The 18437-nt window shown below is 42.8% G+C and overlaps 1 protein-coding gene across 2 annotated transcripts in view; it reads left to right on the forward strand.

Moving 5' to 3' along the window:
* SLIT3 (slit guidance ligand 3) overlaps positions 1–18437 on the forward strand; it is a 472700-nt gene that overhangs the window by 421126 nt on the left and 33137 nt on the right. For both annotated transcript variants that reach the window (XM_050312542.1, XM_050312543.1), the window contains 2 exons: positions 2726–2865; positions 14902–14995. In XM_050312542.1, the coding sequence (XP_050168499.1) occupies positions 2726–2865; positions 14902–14995 (234 nt within the window). The remainder of the gene's footprint in view (positions 1–2725; positions 2866–14901; positions 14996–18437) is intronic.

Below are 18437 nucleotides of genomic sequence, written 5' to 3' on the forward strand. Positions count from 1 at the left end.
CTTCTTCCCAGCATGGCTCCATTATTTCCAAGGTCCCCATGAAATGCTGTCTCACAGGGCTTCACTGTTGAGTCACTACAAAGTTTTCATCGTTGTCCCTGAAATTAATTTTCTCTCTCGGTCAGCTGGAACCCAAGTTTGATGACCTTCCAGTCACTCAGCAGGCTTCATTTTTCTTCTAGGCCTTTTCTGGGAGAATACATACAAACAGTCCCAAACTGCAGCTCTTTCAACATGTAGTTCAGTCTGTCCCACGTTGAGTGCTTTATCTTCTAATTTCAGGCCTCGTATCTGGCACATTTGAATGCAAATCAAAATAAAGAATCACACGTAAGCAATAAAGTAAAAACTCCCTATAATACATAAGGACCAGTAGCCAAATGCCATCAATTATTCTGACATTTCCCTGAGTATGGAATGTGTCCTAATATTGAGCAATTGTGTATCAACAATCCCCTATGAATTGTTACTAATGGTAACTCCACTGAGTTGAACCATTACTGTGATAGTATTTAATAATGTCATTTTTAATTGCATACATCCAATCTGTCCCAATCCTTTTGTGGAAGGAAAATGGTGTTATATTCATACCAAAATCACCAGCACAAAGCCACTCTTGTTGCTTTTCTTTAAATGGAGAGAAGAATTTCTGCTCCCAAACTGAGACCTTGTCTTCCAGTTTGCAGCCTGGAGCATATTTTTATGACTGAGTTATAAACCCCTGAAAATGGGGTTTTGTAATCAAAAAGGGAGACATGATGAATGTCTCACTGTATTTAATTAGATGTCTTTAACCCCCTCCTTGACACTTGCATTGCCACAAAAGATGGTGTGCCAGCTCTTCTTTCTTATCTGCCTCCTGTGATCCTCTGGGCCATTGCAGGGTCAGCAAGAGGACATGTTTTATTAGCAATAATGAGCTTGAGACAGGAAAAGAAAATATTCCTTACTGATTTATTGTGTCCTAAATTGGATTTATTTGAGCAGTATGGTTTTTGGTTATTCATGGTGAAGGTTTTCTAACTCTCATGACCTGTGGAATGTCCCTGCAGAGCTGAATGAAGGTGACTGTGCCTGTGCCTGGTATCCCTGTTCTGTACCCATCTGGGAGACCTTACTGTTGTGGTGGCTCAAGACACTTCTTTGTCCTCTTTGTTGTTCCCTTCTGAGGTTGCACATCGTGAAGAATCTATCTTAATCCTCAGGGTCCAGCCTAGGACTGCTGAGGGTGGATGGAAAACTCTGTGCCATCCCTCCTGTGGGAGTCCCTGTGCTCTGCTCAGTCTGTGGCACGCAGGAGGGAGGGAAGGCAATGTCACTCTGAGAGCAGCCAGTCCAAAAGCCCTGCTGCAGCTTTCTTCACAGATTCTGAAGATCTCCTAATTCTCCAGGGCATTCCCCATCCCAACCCCATGACACCTCCATAAAGCTGGATAACCACCTCGTGTCCACTTTGTCCATCTGAGCTGAAAAGAGTACCCTGCAGTTGTGTCTGCACTGGCAGTTCTCCTGGTTTCTGAAAGCAGTGGATGGCCATTAGTGGGACTGCTCTGGTGCTTTCTGGTTTTCATCCTCATCCATCAGTGGTGCTTTACATTTTGTTCAGTTCCTTTTCTGCCACCAGAGCTTGCATGGGAAAGGAAATGAACAGTTGAGTGAATGTGTAGTGAATGTGTAGTTTGGAGTGGGACTCGAAACAACCCTTTCTGTGACTAGTGAGTGAACAGCAATGCTGGCACTTCAAAACTGACACTTCAAATACCCTTCCTGGCTTCTTACAAGCCACTGAAATGACCAGAGCACTTAACACATGTTTTTAGGCTCTCTTTTCGGAAACTCTGGCCTCAACCTCTTCATCACTTACATATAGTTTAAAATATAAAGGTTCTGTTTGTAACCATAGCTTCCAGATCTAGAGGGGAAAGGAAATGGAGGTTGAAAAAAAATCAAGTCATTCTTCAACCATTTACTTTGTTACACTCCCCCTAGGGACCATACATCACAGTCTTGTGAGATAAAATATTTAGTGCAATCATTCTTCACTGGTGTCCACATCCTCACAGAACCATTACCAGCTCTGCCATGGTCTGTGTTTTAGTTGAATTATCTGGGCATCATCAGCCCTTCTACAAACTCCAGATGTTGGAAGAGCTGCAGAAGTACTGAAACCTGACTGCACTTGTAAAAGCAATCATTCCCAAGCATTTCTTGTTTGGACGAGTGACAAAGCGGTAACGAGAAGAAAATGCTCATGTCTGTAAACTCAATTCCAGTTGTTCTTTGAAGAGAGTGAGCTACCTAAAAGCTGCCAAGTTGCCCTGAGATTGTGCAGCCCTCAGTAGGCAAGTGTCCACATTCCCACAAAACCATTAACAGAGAAGCCAAGGACTTGAATATTGCGATGAGTGTTTACTCCCTGCCCAGGAGTTGCTTACTTCAGTTCAGAGCTGGAGTTATCAATGAAGAAGGCAAAGTGAGCACAGAAGAGCCTGGCTCCTGCTGGTGCTTTTATGTCTCATGTAAATGATTTCCCAACCCCATGAACCATCAGACTGCATCCTTCACCAAACACACAGGGTTAAAGTGCCCTGAACCTCACAGCAGCAGCGAATCTGGCTCCAACAACTCACTTCTATATGTTTTCAGTTCAGTTTTATACCTCAAATCTCCTGCTCCTTCAGATCCATGCTAACATTTATTAATTTTTTTTTTTCTTTCTCCAAAGCTGCTCCTGTCTTCTTGGGTATGAGGGGGAGAGGTGTGAAATAAACCCAGATGACTGCGAAGATAATGACTGCGAGAATAACTCTACGTGTGTCGATGGGATCAACAACTATGTTTGTCTCTGCCCTCCTAATTACACAGGTAAGGAAGGGACACAACCAAAGAGCAAGAATCCATGAGAAGTGCCTGATGGGAAAGGTCCAAATGCATGTTTATTTTGTGCATGAGCCTATAATTAACTGAAAATCTAGTCTAATTTTAAGGCAGCCTGGATTTCTTCCTGGATTGGTTGTCGTTCTACTAATATTGCAGTACATGTGCTCACAAATATGGCTGCTTTTCTGAGTCAAAATATTGATGCCTCATTTTAAAATACAGTGTTTAAGGTGTTAGTAAATCTGTACCTCAGCACAGAAACTCTCTAAATGTATTTCAGAAATATTCCCAGTTCTGAGCTGAGTCTGATATACACCTGTTCTGGAAAATCTTGGCTTTTAGGGCATGGCTTTCCCCTGAGATCTCTGAGGTCTGCATTTATTTAGAAAAAAAAAAATAAAAAGAGCCTGACAACGTGCTGCTTGAATTCATGACGCCCATTTCACCAGTGGAGAAGCAAAGGCTGTGTGAGAAGCTGTGGGCTCAGGTGTGGCCTTCATTGTGCACCCTTGGCAGGTGACAGAGTCCTCTGCTGAGCCCATGGCCACAGAGGGTGGTGTCTGAGCTAGAAGTGGGTTCACTTTTTCCAGCATCCATCCTGCATTTCAGATAAATTCCTTCCTAAACCTTCTGCGAGAGCAGAAACCCTCTTAACAGGAATCTAAAAGCGCTTTTTCTCAAGTCATTCTGGAAGGGACTCATTCACATGGTGTTAGCCCAGCCTTCCTGGCTCAGCGTGGAGGGGTGAGGAAACACCTGCAATAGTTCCTACTTCCAGCCTTTGAAATGGGTTTATTACCTTCAGAGCATGGAGCAGTAATGAAGAGCTTCTTGTACGCTGGAATATATTACATGTCAGGGGATTTAATGAGGATCAAGCTTGAGTGGCTGAGTAAAGCAGGAGGAAAGCTTCTAGAATTTCCAAACTCTTAAAATACTTTTTGTGGCTGATACAAAGGAGGCCCATGTAAATCTTCAGCTGAGAAAAGCCTTATGATTTCAATGTACATTTATTGGAGCTCTAAAATGATGTTTCTGCCAAAAACTAAAAAAACTTAAGCTTAGCAGAGTAAAGAGTTTTGCTTGTAGTATGCTGAGCCCACTGTGCTTACTTGTGCACTATTTTTGTCAGCTATTCTTGGGTGGTTTCAAAGAGGACTCGATATAAAGAGGCAGAGTCTTTACATTTACAAGGGGAAATATATTTGCCCAGCCAAGAAAACACATCTCTAGTAAGGAACTGAATCCAGCATATATGCAAATGTGCTTTCCTTTCCATAGGATTATTGCAGAATTACTTTTTTTTCAGATTAAAATAAGGTAGGAAAGAAGTAGATTGGGATTTTTTTTCTCAAATGGCCATCTGGATAAGGGCAAAAGAACTCGTGTGATACTTCAGAACCAGTTTTGAAATATTTTTAATCATCTTCCAGTGTTTTTTGGGTTGTTTTTTTTTCCTCTTCACCTGAATTCTGTCTGTGCTGTGGCTATGCTTATTAGCAGGAGTTTGTGAAATACCAGGCCCGTCTTGCCACATGGGATCACACACACCTGTATATGCCACACAATAAGCATTTGCACACATAAGCACCTGCTAACAGTGCAGGCAGTAAGTTGGGCTACAATTAAACAAAATTAATTTTTGAAGAAAAGAAGGAAATACTCCTGGAAAATATGACGTGAATCATAAGTGAAAAAGTTTGCAAAAATAGGAGGGTGTTGCTTAAAACAGAATCCAAAGGGTCCCAATAGTTCATGTTCTTAAAATAGGAAGAGTTTAGTGAACTGTCATACAAGGATTGCCTTCACCTGCTTTCCCTCCATTTTGGAGGGGGATATTTCATCCAGCCTGATCAATCAGCTGGAAGCACTGACTGCAGAGCAGCTGCCTGGGCTGAAACACCCTCAGAGCCACACCTGGCCTTGGAGCACAAAGGAGGGAGCAGCATAAAATGGTTGGGAGAACTGAAGCCATCAGCCAGACAAAAGTACATATGAGCCAAGCAAACCTGAGCTGTGGTTTTGAGGGTCCTCTAAGAGTTGAATCCAAACGTGAGAGGTTGGAAATCATGTGAAGTTGCTCAGTTGGCTGAGCAGCAGCTGAGGAAATGCCATGGAAGCACAGAGGCAAGTCATGGAGATACACTTTGGAAGGGTTTGTGTGCCTGACCTGGAAAGAGAGGGATCTGTTGACCAAAGAGTTTGACTGAAGTCTGCTGTGACATCCAGGGCATCTCTGTGTATGTTCCCTTCAGATAAAACCTTTTATAGTGAAGGAATATCATTATCCATTAAAAAAAAAGGAAGTAGTTGCAGGTGACTTCAGTGCTGCACAGGAATGGTAGGAATGGAGAAGCTTTGTATGGATTTGATCTCTATTTGAATGAACAAAGAATGGATGGCAGAGAGCACTGTCCAGGGAAGCAGTTTTCCTGTGAAGTAGCCTGGGGGACAATGAGCTCTGGATGTGAGACTTTGCCTAAAAGGGCACAGACATCCTTAGTCAGGGTGTATCCAGTAGGACAGAAAATGGAGGTAATATCCCTTTGTCTTGTGCCCAAATATTATACTTAGTTCTGTTGTTCACAAGGAGTAGGTAGACAGAGCAAGCTTTTTTTTTCTCACCAGCACTTGCATGGAGAATGGAAATTTCTTTAAAAGGGTCACTGGCTGGGCTTTGTGGCTGAACAAATCCAGACCATACATTTTTATCAGTGTAATTATGCAAGAGTTGTTGGTTCTGGGTACCAGTGGGATTTCTCAGCAGGTGCTGTAGTTAAACCCCACGTTAATTCAAGAGTGATGTGTTTTGCACTGGAGCATTTTGGTGCTGATCATCTGGAGATGTTTGCAGTAACGTGCAGGCTGTTGGTTAGAGGTGCCCAGCTCAGGTATTGCAGATTCCTGCTTTTTTCAGCTGGAGAGGCAGGCACCCTGAATCCCTCATCACTCCTGTGGGCTTGGATGCCACAATTCTGGTTAAGACTCCAGTGATATTTCAGTAAAGGCTGCATGTGTGGAACAAATGTATGTTGTAATGCAACAAATAGCCTGACTGCAGGCAGGAGGAAGATCCAAGAGCGTGTGTGTGTGTTGTTCTGTAAGAAATAGTTCGGGTCCCCCTTGGTTTAGTTGAGTAATGGTTAAATCACGATAGTAAATCTTGTGTTCCTAAATGAAATGCAAATTAAAAATGTACGTGTTGAAAATTTTGACTGTTGACAGGGTCGCAGTATCCAGGCTTTGCTTTTTTTCCATACCTCAGTATTTTCCTGCTCTATGTTCTGTCTGTCTAGTTTTACTCATTATGGCCTTTTTAGGAAACAGTATCCCAAATTATGATGCATGAATTTTGCTTTCACTGGCTGGAATAATGAAGGCCAAAAATCTTTCTTCAATTAATAACATTTTGCAGTGTTTTCCTTTAAAATTCTTTGACAGTCTTTCTCCCTGCTCGAAGTAGATGAAAAATGGCCAATTTGTTAAGTGACTGCTGAGGAGAGAATTTCCCACACTCCAGCCCATTTCACTTTCATTTAAAAGAAAAGAAGACAAAACCCACACCAAAAAGCAACCCACGCTCACAGAGTTCTTTTCCTAGTTCTTTTCCATCTACTAGCCTCGAAACAATGTGGAAATACAAATAGATCCCATGAAATAGTAATTCAAGTTAAAGAAGACAAAACTGAGAGGAGGGGAGGCAGAGCTAAATACCATAAGAACATTCCAGCCTCTGCCTGCTCCACCAGGTTTCCTCACCGTTCTTAAAGTCAATGTTTTCAGTGTTTGTTGCCTGTGTTTCAATAACTAAACCAACACTCGTGCTGTGTAGCAGAGTCCTGATGGCTTTTACTGTCAACTGATGTCTTATTTTTCCTCTGCCCAGCTGGTTATTTTAATCCTGAAGCTAAATTATAAACATGTATTTCCTCCAGCATAATCATGCACCCAAAATCCAGTGAGTTCTGAGCAGTGTAGCCTGGTTTATAACCTGGTTATACCCTTGGTGGATTAGAGCTCCTCCTTCCAGCTTTGTAGGTTTTCTTCCTCTTAAAAAAAAGACATATATAGGAACATCAAAAGAGAAAGCTATGGGTTAGATCAGCCACCCCAGTTCTTTTCCTTTTTGTATTTTTTTCCAATTTCTGCCTTATACAAACGTTCTCTCTCTGGCTTTAGAGTTTAGAAATGTAGGGTGAAATTCATAGAGCTTTTCCCTTCCACTCCTTTTTCCTATTCATTTCTGCCATAGACCTCCTGGAGAGCCATCACTGTTTGCTCATTGTCCTAGATTCAGATACAGCATCTCTTACCTCCAAAAGGATCCTCTCCTCAGCCTCACTTTCCTCTGGGTTTCCATGTAAAGAGAAGTCCAATCATATATAAAGGAACAAATGAGCTGCACCAAACATGTACTGTGTGCTTTGAATGGATTTATGCTTTACCTGCTGGTTTATTTGGGACTTTTCCTTCCTCCTGTCTGATTTTAGCCACAAGCAGAAATACATAACACTTACACACAAAAAAATACCCCCAGGAAATATAATCCTACTTTCTAAGGATCCTAAAAGGCCTCAACAAATACCCACTCCTCTTTGTTCTGAAACCTAAAAAAATAATAATTAGTGGCTTCTACTACTTTAAATAGGTCTTTCCTAAAATACACAGAGAGTGGAGGGGAGAAAGTGTTTTAAAATAGTTTATTTCCCTGGGAAAAAGCTGCAAGCAGTTTGTATCACAGAAAAAAAAATCTCAAAATAAATAATCAAAAAAAAAAAATAGCTAGAAACTATTTCTGTTTTGATGTGTTTGGAAGAGAAGGCTAAGATCTGTTTTACCTTAGGGGACCTTGTGGTGTCCTGTGGTAGATGGTATCTGAGATTTTTGCAGCTATGCTGTTTTTAGACAGAGCAGAATTCCCTGTTAGTGATTGTGGGCCCTTTTCCCAGTTTATCCCGTTGTGGTGACGCTGCCTGGCCAGAGCCAAGCACCCAGACCAGCCAAACAGCCCTAGGGAAGGCAGCTGTGGGGTGGCTGACCCTGTGCTGGAGCTCTCCCACCACGACCGTGGTGAGATGATGTGACACCGTCCCCAGGACAGGCAGCAGTGACCGCTGGACGGGGCTGAGGTGGATCGTGGCTCTGTAGCTGCTTTTTCCACCCTGTGAGTTTTTAACTGCATGTTTGATAGAGAAGCAGGAAAGTTTGAGGTAGTGTGGTTCAGCCACAAGGATATGGACTGCCCAATAAACGCTGAAGATTTAAACAAGTACTTAACTATCAGCTTCTTTTAGATTTTGGAGCTTTAGCTATAACTTCCCCGAGACAAACAGTGAAAACTGTGGTCAGAGTTTGGTGTATTTTCTTCCTTTTATTTGAAGGAGTGCTGCCTTACATGGAAGTGTCTCAGTTTTAGTTACTTGGCAAATATGAAGTGTGTTTGCTTTCTGTGCAGAACATAAAAAGGCACCCACGTTCCCCAGTTGTGTAACTAGGAATGAGAAGTGCTGGAAGAGTTGGAAGGTTTTGGCTTTGTTCAAAAGCCTAAGCCCATTTCCAGCCCTGTTTTTCTAGAAGAGAACCACATGTCATTGCTATCAGATTGGAGTCTCTTATCTCATCTACTGGGACTAAAGGAGGAAGCAGCACAGTAACTGGCAGAGCTGCAGCCTGTCTTCAGCCTCAGTATGGGTGTCCTGTTATGCTGGAGTGTTCCAGCTCCAGGATTTCCTCTGGTCAAATTCCCATCTGTAAAATGTAAAGTGTCATGTTTGTGGAATAAGATATACCAGACAATTTCTCTTTGTTCATCAGGAAACAGCATATCTATAAGAAAATGGAATGTCAGCTACTGCTGTCCTAAAGGATGGGTGGGATGAAATCATCCTCAAATGGGATGTACAATTCTTTAAATCCAATCTGGGAAGAAGCACAGTGGGAAAGAAGCAAATCTTTCTGCATATGAAGTGTTCTTCAGAGACCTCCCTTGGTTCAAGGACTGTGTTGGGTTCACGTGGCAAGGTTTTGGTGGCAGGGGAGGAGGGAGGCTGTAGGGGTGGCTGCTGTGAGAAGAGATCAGGAGCTGCTCCCCTCTCAGACCTGCCACTGCCCAAAGCTGAGCCCAGCAACAATGCTGATGAAAAGATGTGAGAGAAGCAACCATGCAAACAGCAAGGCCAGTGACAAAGAGGAGGGAAGGCTCCCATGAAGGCCACAGTGAGGCAGGCTGTGCCCCTGCAGCCCAGGGAGAGCCCGTGCAAGGAGCAGGCTCCTGGCAGGAGCTGCAGCCCATGGAGAGGAGGAGCCCAGGCAGGAGCCAGGTTTTCTGGCAGGAATTGTGTCCCTTCAGTCTGCTCCTGAAAAACTGTATCCCACAAAAGGGACCCATGATGGAGCAGTTCTTGAAGAACTGCAGCCTGAGGGAAGGACCCACGTTGGAGAAGGTCACGAAGGACTGTGTCCCATGGGATTTAGCCCATGCTGGAGCAGGGGAACAGCATGAGGAGGAGACAAAGAGTTTTGAACAGACCACAACCCCAATTCCCCATCCCCATGTTCAGACTATATGAATCTACAGTGTGTCCAGTGTCCTCCCTGCCAGCTCTGGAAGGACATCTCAGATAACATGCTACATCTCAGGTGTGACTGGATGCACTGGATTGTGTGAATAACTGAATCAATCCCTGACAGATTCCAGACAAATTGGAAGGTATACATATAAAGAAGTACAGCTCACAAATTTAGGGAGTCCAGCAAAATCAGGATCTATTACAGTCACAGTGGTTCTGAGGGATAATGCACCTTGTAGGAGCATTGGAAATTGTCTGGGTTAGTTACTGTCTCACAGACTGCATTGTGTGTGTGGCATTTGGGATGTTGAATATGGGTTTTCATGCTTTGGCACTGCATAGAACTAGAACACATACCTTCTTCAGGATTCTGAAATAGTGAAAGGATCATTATTTCCATCCTCAGATCTTGTTTTATCCATTATCCTTTTGTTAAACCTCAAGATTCGAGGTAATTGCTCCTTGATTCTGAAAAACAAGCCACTGTGGGAATCCTGATGTGGAATCTAACTTCAGGTTCCCACTTAACAGGTCAAAACTTGGTAAGTGAAAACTCTGGAGATTTTAAGAACTAACACAGGATAAAAAGCACAAAGTAACTCTTAGTTCCTTGCCTACTAAGGACTGTGGGCAGTGTTGATCAAGCAAGAGCAAACTTCAGTAATCCTGCTGAAAGAACTCTGCTAGAGTGCATTCCAGGTTATTTCCTTTATGTTTTGATATCTAACATGGCAGCCTTTGCTACAGAAGGATTTTCACAGAGTTTCTCGTTTGTTCTTTGCAAGTTGAAACAGCTTGGAAGTAAAAAAATTTCTTTTTTTTTGTTTTAAATTTATTTTCTAAGATGAGTCTCAAATCAATTTCATCAAACATCAACAACATTCCTTACTGAATTACATTCCTGGAGGAACATCCTATGTCTGTTCCACCCAACCATTTTTGGGTTCAGTGTTCTGAAATTTCCAACTGGCGCTGACTTCTTTTTAATGACCGAAAAGAGAACAGGGGAAAACAAGATAGGGAAGACATTTCTTCCGGTACAAATTATTAGATATCAACTGAGTAATCTCTTAGAAGAAAAACACAGGATTTTTTTATTAGCAGTAAAGACAAGAGTTCCATTCTGACTTACCTGGCAAAGTTCAGAACGTTGCAACGCACTATTTAAGCATCACCCTGTCCAGCCTGGAAGTATTTTCTTTGTGGATACAGGCCAGGCTTTCCCCATCCTTTCCTCACTGCAGGCACGTTCCTTTTCTTGAGTAATATTGTGAAATTCTTGACACTGTTTTTACTGCTCATCTTCCCAGTCCTGCTAAAATTTACTTCTTTAGCGTTAAGGACAGGAATATTTTCTCTGTTGCTTCATCAATTATTTCTTGAATGCTCTGAATGACAGAACAAAGTATCACCCGAGTGACATATGGAACAAAAGAAAAATCATTGAACTCATTGGTTGCAAACTGGTACTCTGAATTGTCTTTTCAGAACTGCAGTTCCACTTACAGATAAATAAGTAAAATACTTCTACTGCATCCAGTTTCTCTTTTACTGATTAAGGAGAAATAGTGTAACTTGGATCCTGGCTTTAAAAGTCTAATGGGGCATGAAATAAATAGCTCTCATGACAGCACAGAACGGAAAAAAGAAAGATGATTATTAAACTGTGTGTAAAAGTCCTCTTTATTGCTCTATTGTTGTTTTGGCTTCGTTCTGAGACGTGGGGAAGGCTATAGAAAAGCCTAAGCATGTTTCTTGGCAGCTGTTCATAAGCAGTGAGCCCTGTGGAAAGCCCCGTGAAATTCAGGATTTTGCTGAAAAATAAGACCAGGAAAATGTTGCATGAGGCAAAAAAAAAAAAAGTTTTGCTGTGGTTTTTCAAGACAACAATCAGTGCTGGTGAAGGGGACAAGGGAGGTAGTTTCAAAAGGGCAATACCTTTGCTATTGTTTGGAGATTTTTTTCCCCTTTTTTTTGGTAATTCATGAGTCAGCAGCAATGACAGATCCACCTGTTACTGTTCCACCTCTCAGTATACCTTGGTTCCAGTCTGAAAACTGCAGTTTTTTTTTTTTTTTTTTTTTGTGGTAGATCAGAGTGCTTCCTTCATTATTTAAGACTAAAAATGCTTAACTGATTAAAAAAGAAATATAGCTGTGGTTTCCCAGTCCATTTTATATAAGCACTTCAAAAACCATGCATACCCAAACTAGAGCTCTGATTTGAGAATGTGTAGGAGAGAGGAAAAGGGGGAGGTTGGATTGTTTTCCACATTTGGGAAAGCATTACACTGAAGTTTTCTCTTGTTTTAAGCACAATCAGATTATCTTCCACAAAGAGAATCAGTGCTGCTAGGAGCTGGACTAGGCTGAATGTCCAGTTTGTTTTTAGGTTTTCACATAACTCTCCACTGAGAAACTTGGACTGGCCTTTTCATTGCTGCACAGAGAAGCAGCTCTGTGTCACTCCAAAAAAACAGAGGATCAGATTTTTCCTCTGATTCTGACATTAAAGAGACCAATGAATGTTGCACTCTCAGGTCTGAGGGCAGATTTTTTTGGCCCAGATATTTTCTGAGTGAATAAAACATGGGAGGGAAAGACTTTGTGTAGCTGGTGCCTTGGGTTGTTTTTTTTTTTTATTTTCAGAAAGTGTTTTATTTCCCTGGCATGCTTTCTGCAGTGTCTACTGAACACTGGTGGGGCCTGCAATAATGACCCAGAAGAATTCTCTTCCTGAGATGAGGCTGCTCGAGTTGCAAGGCGTTCCCAAGTGAACTCCCTAATGAGTGATAGATGGGAAAAATAACAGGAAGGATCCTTAAATGTTCCAAGTTTTGCATGAAAAATATCATTTTTTTGGATGCTGTGTTTGGTACCTAGCCTAGAATTCTCCTACATTTTGATAGTGGTGTCTTTAGAATGACACGGTGAGTCATAATATTTGACATTTGGGGAGATTTTTACTGGATCTCTAAGCACTTGTCAAGACTGTTCAGAAGAATACTTTAAGAAGAATTATGGTTTCCTTTGAGAGTTTTGAAACTGTTCATATTTTTTTAAAGCCTGTTTCCTTTTCTTCAAAACAAAGCAAAACAGAAAAAAAAAAAGAAACTTCAGAAGTATGTATTGTCCGTTTTCAGTGGGAGCATAGTTGAAGGCATCTGTCCACACTGTATCCAGGTATTCAATGGTCTTCCAAAAATATTTCCAGCTTTAGCTCATTTTGTCCTTTTAATGTCACCAGCCAATTAGGGTTTTTTCATGTTTATTTTCACATAAGATTCGTAGCACCCCAGGGAGGTGGGGAATTCCAAGATGACAAACTGGAAGTTGTTCCAAGCATCAGAGCAAGGTCTGACCTGCTGCTCTTCAGGTCCAAGGGAGTCCCCTTGCTTGTTAGTATTTGGGAGGGTTGGTGGGCTGTGGATTTGGGGATTGCAGTAAACAGACCTATCTCCAGTTCTGCCACTTCAAAGTGTCAATAGCTGTCCCCAGCGACAGACAGGTTTATTGTGGTAAGCCTTGAGCATCTCCAGTTGCTTTTGAGGAGTAATAAAGTACAGTGGCAAACCTCAAGGCCAGTGAATGCTCTGTTTCCCTGGTTCCCATGGATCTGCAGTGCTCAGTTTCTCTGGCATTTCCCCTTTCCTGAGCTGGATACCTTTGTTACGTTTGCCCAGGATTTCTGCAGGGCTGTAAAAAGTCTTGGTAGTGTTTCGTGGTGGTGACTTCCTGGGATTCCTTGGCTCCAGATGGAACTGGGTGTCTTAGAACTGATACTATGAACAATAAACTGCAGGTTGCCACGCCAGACCTCCCCACTATTGCCAAACCCAGCCCACTAATGAGTCACGAGCGGGATGTGGCACATGGGTACAGGGTCTGTGCCGGTGGTGCCCCCTCTCACGGCTTGTGTTCTTGCTCCACTGTCTCATTTATGCCTGAGAGCTCTCAAAAAGAAGGCATAGCAGATATTCCACGTTTGAAACACACAAAAACAATTGGGTAATTTTTGCAAACACATATCATACTTCCCTTCTAATATGAAGGGTTTTACCAAGAGAGATGTAGCTTGTACTGTAGGGAGGCTGGACATGTGGGAGAAATAACCTGACTGAGCATTAGCAGCTGGGGCAGTTAACAACTTAAACCATACCTATCAGCACCGGAGTCATCCTCAAAATTGTGCTCTCAGACACCCCTGCCACATCACAAAACTGATAAGAGATGGATGGTTCTCATTTGCGTTTTCCATCTGAATTTTGACCTTTGTGGTTTGCTTGGCTTGTGTTTTCAAGTGTTTCTCCGTAGCCACTGGAGTGTAGAGAAACGTAAGGATTTTTGAGTTTCTTCCAAGGCAGGTGGAGCTGCAGCTCCGTGAAAATGCTGCCAGAACACTGCCAGCCCTCCAGTGCCTCCCACGTTATCCTTTTTCCCACACTATCCACTGTTTGCTTATGTGATGGTATGTGCTGTGTACAGGCACAGAAAAATCTGTATAACCCTGAAACGCTGCAGATGTGCTCTTCTGATAGAGCTGCACATTGGGACTTTGGGACTGCAGCTTTTGAGGGTTTCCATGTTGAGACTACCTGACCTTTGCTTTTTCTGCAAGGCTCTGGGAGGTGTGGGGTAGGTTGGATTCTGGGGAAGGCAACAATTTCTGTGGTCTTTGGCTGGATCTCAAATCCTGGGGTACTGAAGTGTGACCTAATAATTTAGGACTCAGAGAAGGATTGTATTTAAATAAACTATCTGGGTTTGAACATTCTGCAGCTATTAATTATTAAAATTTATACAAATCCAGGGAGGTTCATGGCATGTTACACACCATACCTAGAAACAGCTGAGCTGAGCTTACATGTGATGGATTTTTTTTTTTTTCTGAAAAGACATCATCCCCTGTGAGCACAATGGAGCTAGTACTTCTCTTATAAATAGTGAATGTTTTATAATTACATGCAGCCCTAAAGCTGGTTCCTATTATGGAGAGTCACAGAGGTTCGGGAGGGGGGAAGCTTTGTGGGTTGTTTTTCTTCTGCAGAGTGATGTCCAATTGACTCCTTTGGCAGAGGATTAACTGTGGCTAAAATATGTGTCCGTGTGAAAATGTTACGGTCTAATGAGCAACTTCACTTTTGTGTCACTTCCTCGCTTTGAAATAAGAGGTTCTGGGTCGGGAACTGCCCATTTGATCCCTTGTCTGTCTCCGAGTGGAGTTTACATGTCAGTATTTTCTATACCAGCCTTTCAAATCCCTGGGACAGAAACACTGCGGTCACTGTAGGTCAGAGGAGCCCAATTTAATGAAGTCTCAACAAGTTGTGTTGTCACTTCCAGCTGAACTACTGAGCTGTCTCCACTGAGGGAGATTGGCCATCCCTGGATACCATGGGAGTTTGGGGTTGTCCAGGTTGTGTTACAGCTTTATTGCTTTTCTCTTTCCTCAGGTGAGCTGTGTGATGAGGTGATCAACCACTGTGTTCCTGACCTAAACCCCTGCCAACATGAGTCCAAATGTGTTCCCCTTGACAAAGGAACCAGGTGAGCACACTGGGCAGATCCATCCATTGGCTTGGCTGGGGTTGAACTGGCAATGAGTTGGGGGCAAAAATGACCAAAATTAACTCAAATAATGCAAGACTATATATAATCCAGACCGTGTCAGATTTTATCTTTAATGAATACATACATTTCTAGCTTTCTGTGGTTTACTTGAAAATAATGAACATACCCTCAGAGCAGAGAAATTATTCTGGAAGAGAGCATGGCAAAAGGAGAACTTACAGAACAGTCACTGCAAAGTATCTTAACCTGCTTCAGAAGCCAAGGACAGTTTCCTTATGTGTTCCTTACTGCATTTATAAATTCAAGCAGCATAACAGGAGCCTTAACAGATCCAGAGCTGGAGGGCTCTCACTCAGGACCCACCTTTTCCATTGGCCTTGCTTGGCTCATGTGGGATTTGTTGAAGTCTGTGTTTGCATTTACCTGTTGGCAATGACACTGCCTGTTTCACAGGGGACAAAATAAAGGCTCGTGTGTTAAATGGCAGTAAAACATCTGGAGGGTTGGGGAGTTCTGAGAGGTGCACAGCAGCAGTGCTCATCTCTTGTGTGGAGAGGGAATTTCAGAGCAATTTAGCAAATGGAGACAGCCAGTTGAAAAGCCAAGCTCTGTGGAAAGTTTGTCAGGAAAAGATCTTTGAATCAAAGTAAGAAAGAGAGACAAATCCAGGAGAGTGCAGTGCAGGGTGAGCTGCATTCTGCACCTTCCCCTGAGCTTGTTCTCCCAGCCATCATCCAGTCCTGGGTGCTCCCTCCTGGGATTCTATGGAGCACACCCAGTATGTCCCAGGAGAGGGGTGGTCTTTGGCCTTCCTGGTCACTCACAGCTGGGGTCAGATTGTGTCCTGTGAAGCCACCAGACTGTCAGAATAGTGTAAATTGATACACAGGACCTTTCAGGAGAGCTAAAAGGAAATGAACCTTAATTTCAGAGATGGTGGGCAGCTGGGCAGTCAGGCCTTTCTTTTGGGTGAAAAGCCTCCAGGCAGAAATGTTTCCAAATCTTGAAGAAGATGAAGCTATTAAATGATTAGGGTGGTTCCTGAAATGACCAGGATAAGGAGCTGTGTGCTGGAACATAAATAGTCCCTGCTGTTCTTTCCAGGTTTCATTCCCTGTTAATCCAGCATTTGGTTAATCCAGTAGCTGCATCATGTTATGAGATGAAGGAAGAGATGGAGACAGGTCTGGCCCTGAATGGTTTTACTCTTGCTGCAAGCATTTTCATACCTGCCACCCAAATAATTTCAGCAAAGAAGACACTTTTTTTCAAGTGCTTGCTAGAAAAGTGTTCTTCACAGTGGGGCCATTAACCCTTGAGGGGGTTAATAACTACTTATGAGTATTTTCTAAATATAGCAAAACTATATATAGAAATAATATAGAAAATTTGTTTTTCTAAATTTAGAAATATGATATTTTTCTATGCATAGAAATATGATATTTTTCATGTTATTCCTTCCACTATTCACAGAAGTTGCATAAAAATCCCTGATTTCTTTACTCCTCCTCTCCCATTTTGCTTTCTAGCAGCCAGAACTGAGATGTGAAGGTGCCTGCCCGGCCTTGAATGTAGAGTTGTGCAAGTATTGCTATTTCTCTCATGCTTTAGTGGCACCAAACCGTTCAGAAATGGGCTGAGAGCCCTCAGCAGTTCTCGCAGTGAGCTGTGGCTGCTGCTGGGGCTCACTGAAAGCAGCAGCTCTGGTCCTGTGCTGTAGCTGATCCCTTGGGCAGCCTGATCTGCTGACCTGGGATGTTCCATCCACTTAGCGTGTCATGGTGCAGGATAATGCTGCAGGCAGAAGGAGTCAAGCTCAGGTACCAGTCCTCTGTCTCCTTCCAGAGGCAGGGAATATTAATGGCAGGATTCAGGCTTGATCCTGAGCTGTTTGTGCCCTGGGCACGTGAGCAGGACACACCAGTGAGGGTGGCAGCAAGGACACCAGTCAGTCTGTCTGTCCTGCCCTCAGCTCTAGTCAGTCCACAACTCTGCAGAGGGAAGAAAAGATGATGAAGACGGGGAAAAAAATAGGTAGCCAAGTTATTTATTGATCTGGGGAGGGAAATTCTATTCTGGCCCTGCAATAGCAGCCATGATTCACGGCTTTAATGCAACAAACATTGAGTGCAGATGCAAATGCCCTTGGATAGGCCAAGATTTTAAATACTACTGGACGTGGTTTTAGGCTCTCTCTGATACTGGGAGTGTTGCCATCACCACAGAGCTGTAACAGAACACAAGATTTCAATGGTAGTGCTGTCAGATGGTCACTGGGAAGTGAGATAACTGATCTAATCACATAAATTACTCTCTTACCAGGATTTGAACATGAAGGTTTCTTTGCCACCCTCTTTACTGCATCATACTTCTACTGATTGATACCTAATCCCTTGCTGGCACTGTGTGGGATAAGGATGGAGCTACCATGCCATCATTCCCTGGTGGGGGAGACACCTGGGGTGGTTTTCTGGGAAGAGTCTGGGTGAGGAACTCATGGGGTGAATTTCTCACCTGCTGCACTCCAGGCAGGTGTTTTGTGGTAGCTTCAGCCTAGCTGGGACACACCAAGAGCTCAGTGGAGACTGACACAAAAGGAATTCCACCTTTCTAAAGGAAAAGCCAAACTTGGAAGCAAACTGGACTATTTCAGTGTCTCTTTGGCTGCACAGAGCTCTTTGTTTTCTGAGCTAAAATTGCAGGTGGCTTTTCTCCCTTCCAGCCTCCACATCTTTATTGTGCTGTTACTATAGAAGAAGAGTAGCTTTCTGTATGCCAGAAAACAAAACAAAACAAAAATCAACCAAAAAATACTATTTAACACAATGAAATTACTTCCAAAAAAAAAAAAAAAAAAAAAACCACTTCAGAAAAGGAGCATGTTTTTCCATTCACTGTATTGATGTTGGAGCATGGTATAAATATAGTTTATTATTCTAAAGCTTGGAATTATTACCTGACAGCTTAAAATGCTGATTTAATGCAGCCCTGCAGAGAAAAGTGGTGGTTCTGTCATTACTGAGATAGCCAATACACATCATAAAATTGATGCATGGCAGCCCCGAATAAGGAACTGCACATCGTTCATTATTACATCACTTTATATTAGGACTGCAGGGATCAATAAAAAGCAACAGGATTAAACGCTGCCAATTCCCCCTACAAAGTCCTTTGATTGACATTATTTCCTTGCAGGTGTGACTGCAATGCTGCCAGAAAATGCTGCCCACTTCTTAGGGTTTGGGGAAGGAACACCTTTTGCTTTTTGCTCTGTTTTGTCATCTCCAGGATGTTAATCACAGTATTCCCTGAGCCACCAAGGTGTAAAAAAGGCAATTCAGGTGTGCAGAGCTGGGACATCAACCCTCCTGTGGCTGTGGAGGGTTGTGGTGGGACCTCTCCTGCAGAGAGGGAGGAG

Source organism: Myiozetetes cayanensis, unplaced genomic scaffold (assembly GCF_022539395.1).
Source record: "Myiozetetes cayanensis isolate MyiCay16 unplaced genomic scaffold, myiCay2020 scf17, whole genome shotgun sequence".
Lineage (NCBI taxonomy): Eukaryota > Metazoa > Chordata > Aves > Passeriformes > Tyrannidae > Myiozetetes > Myiozetetes cayanensis.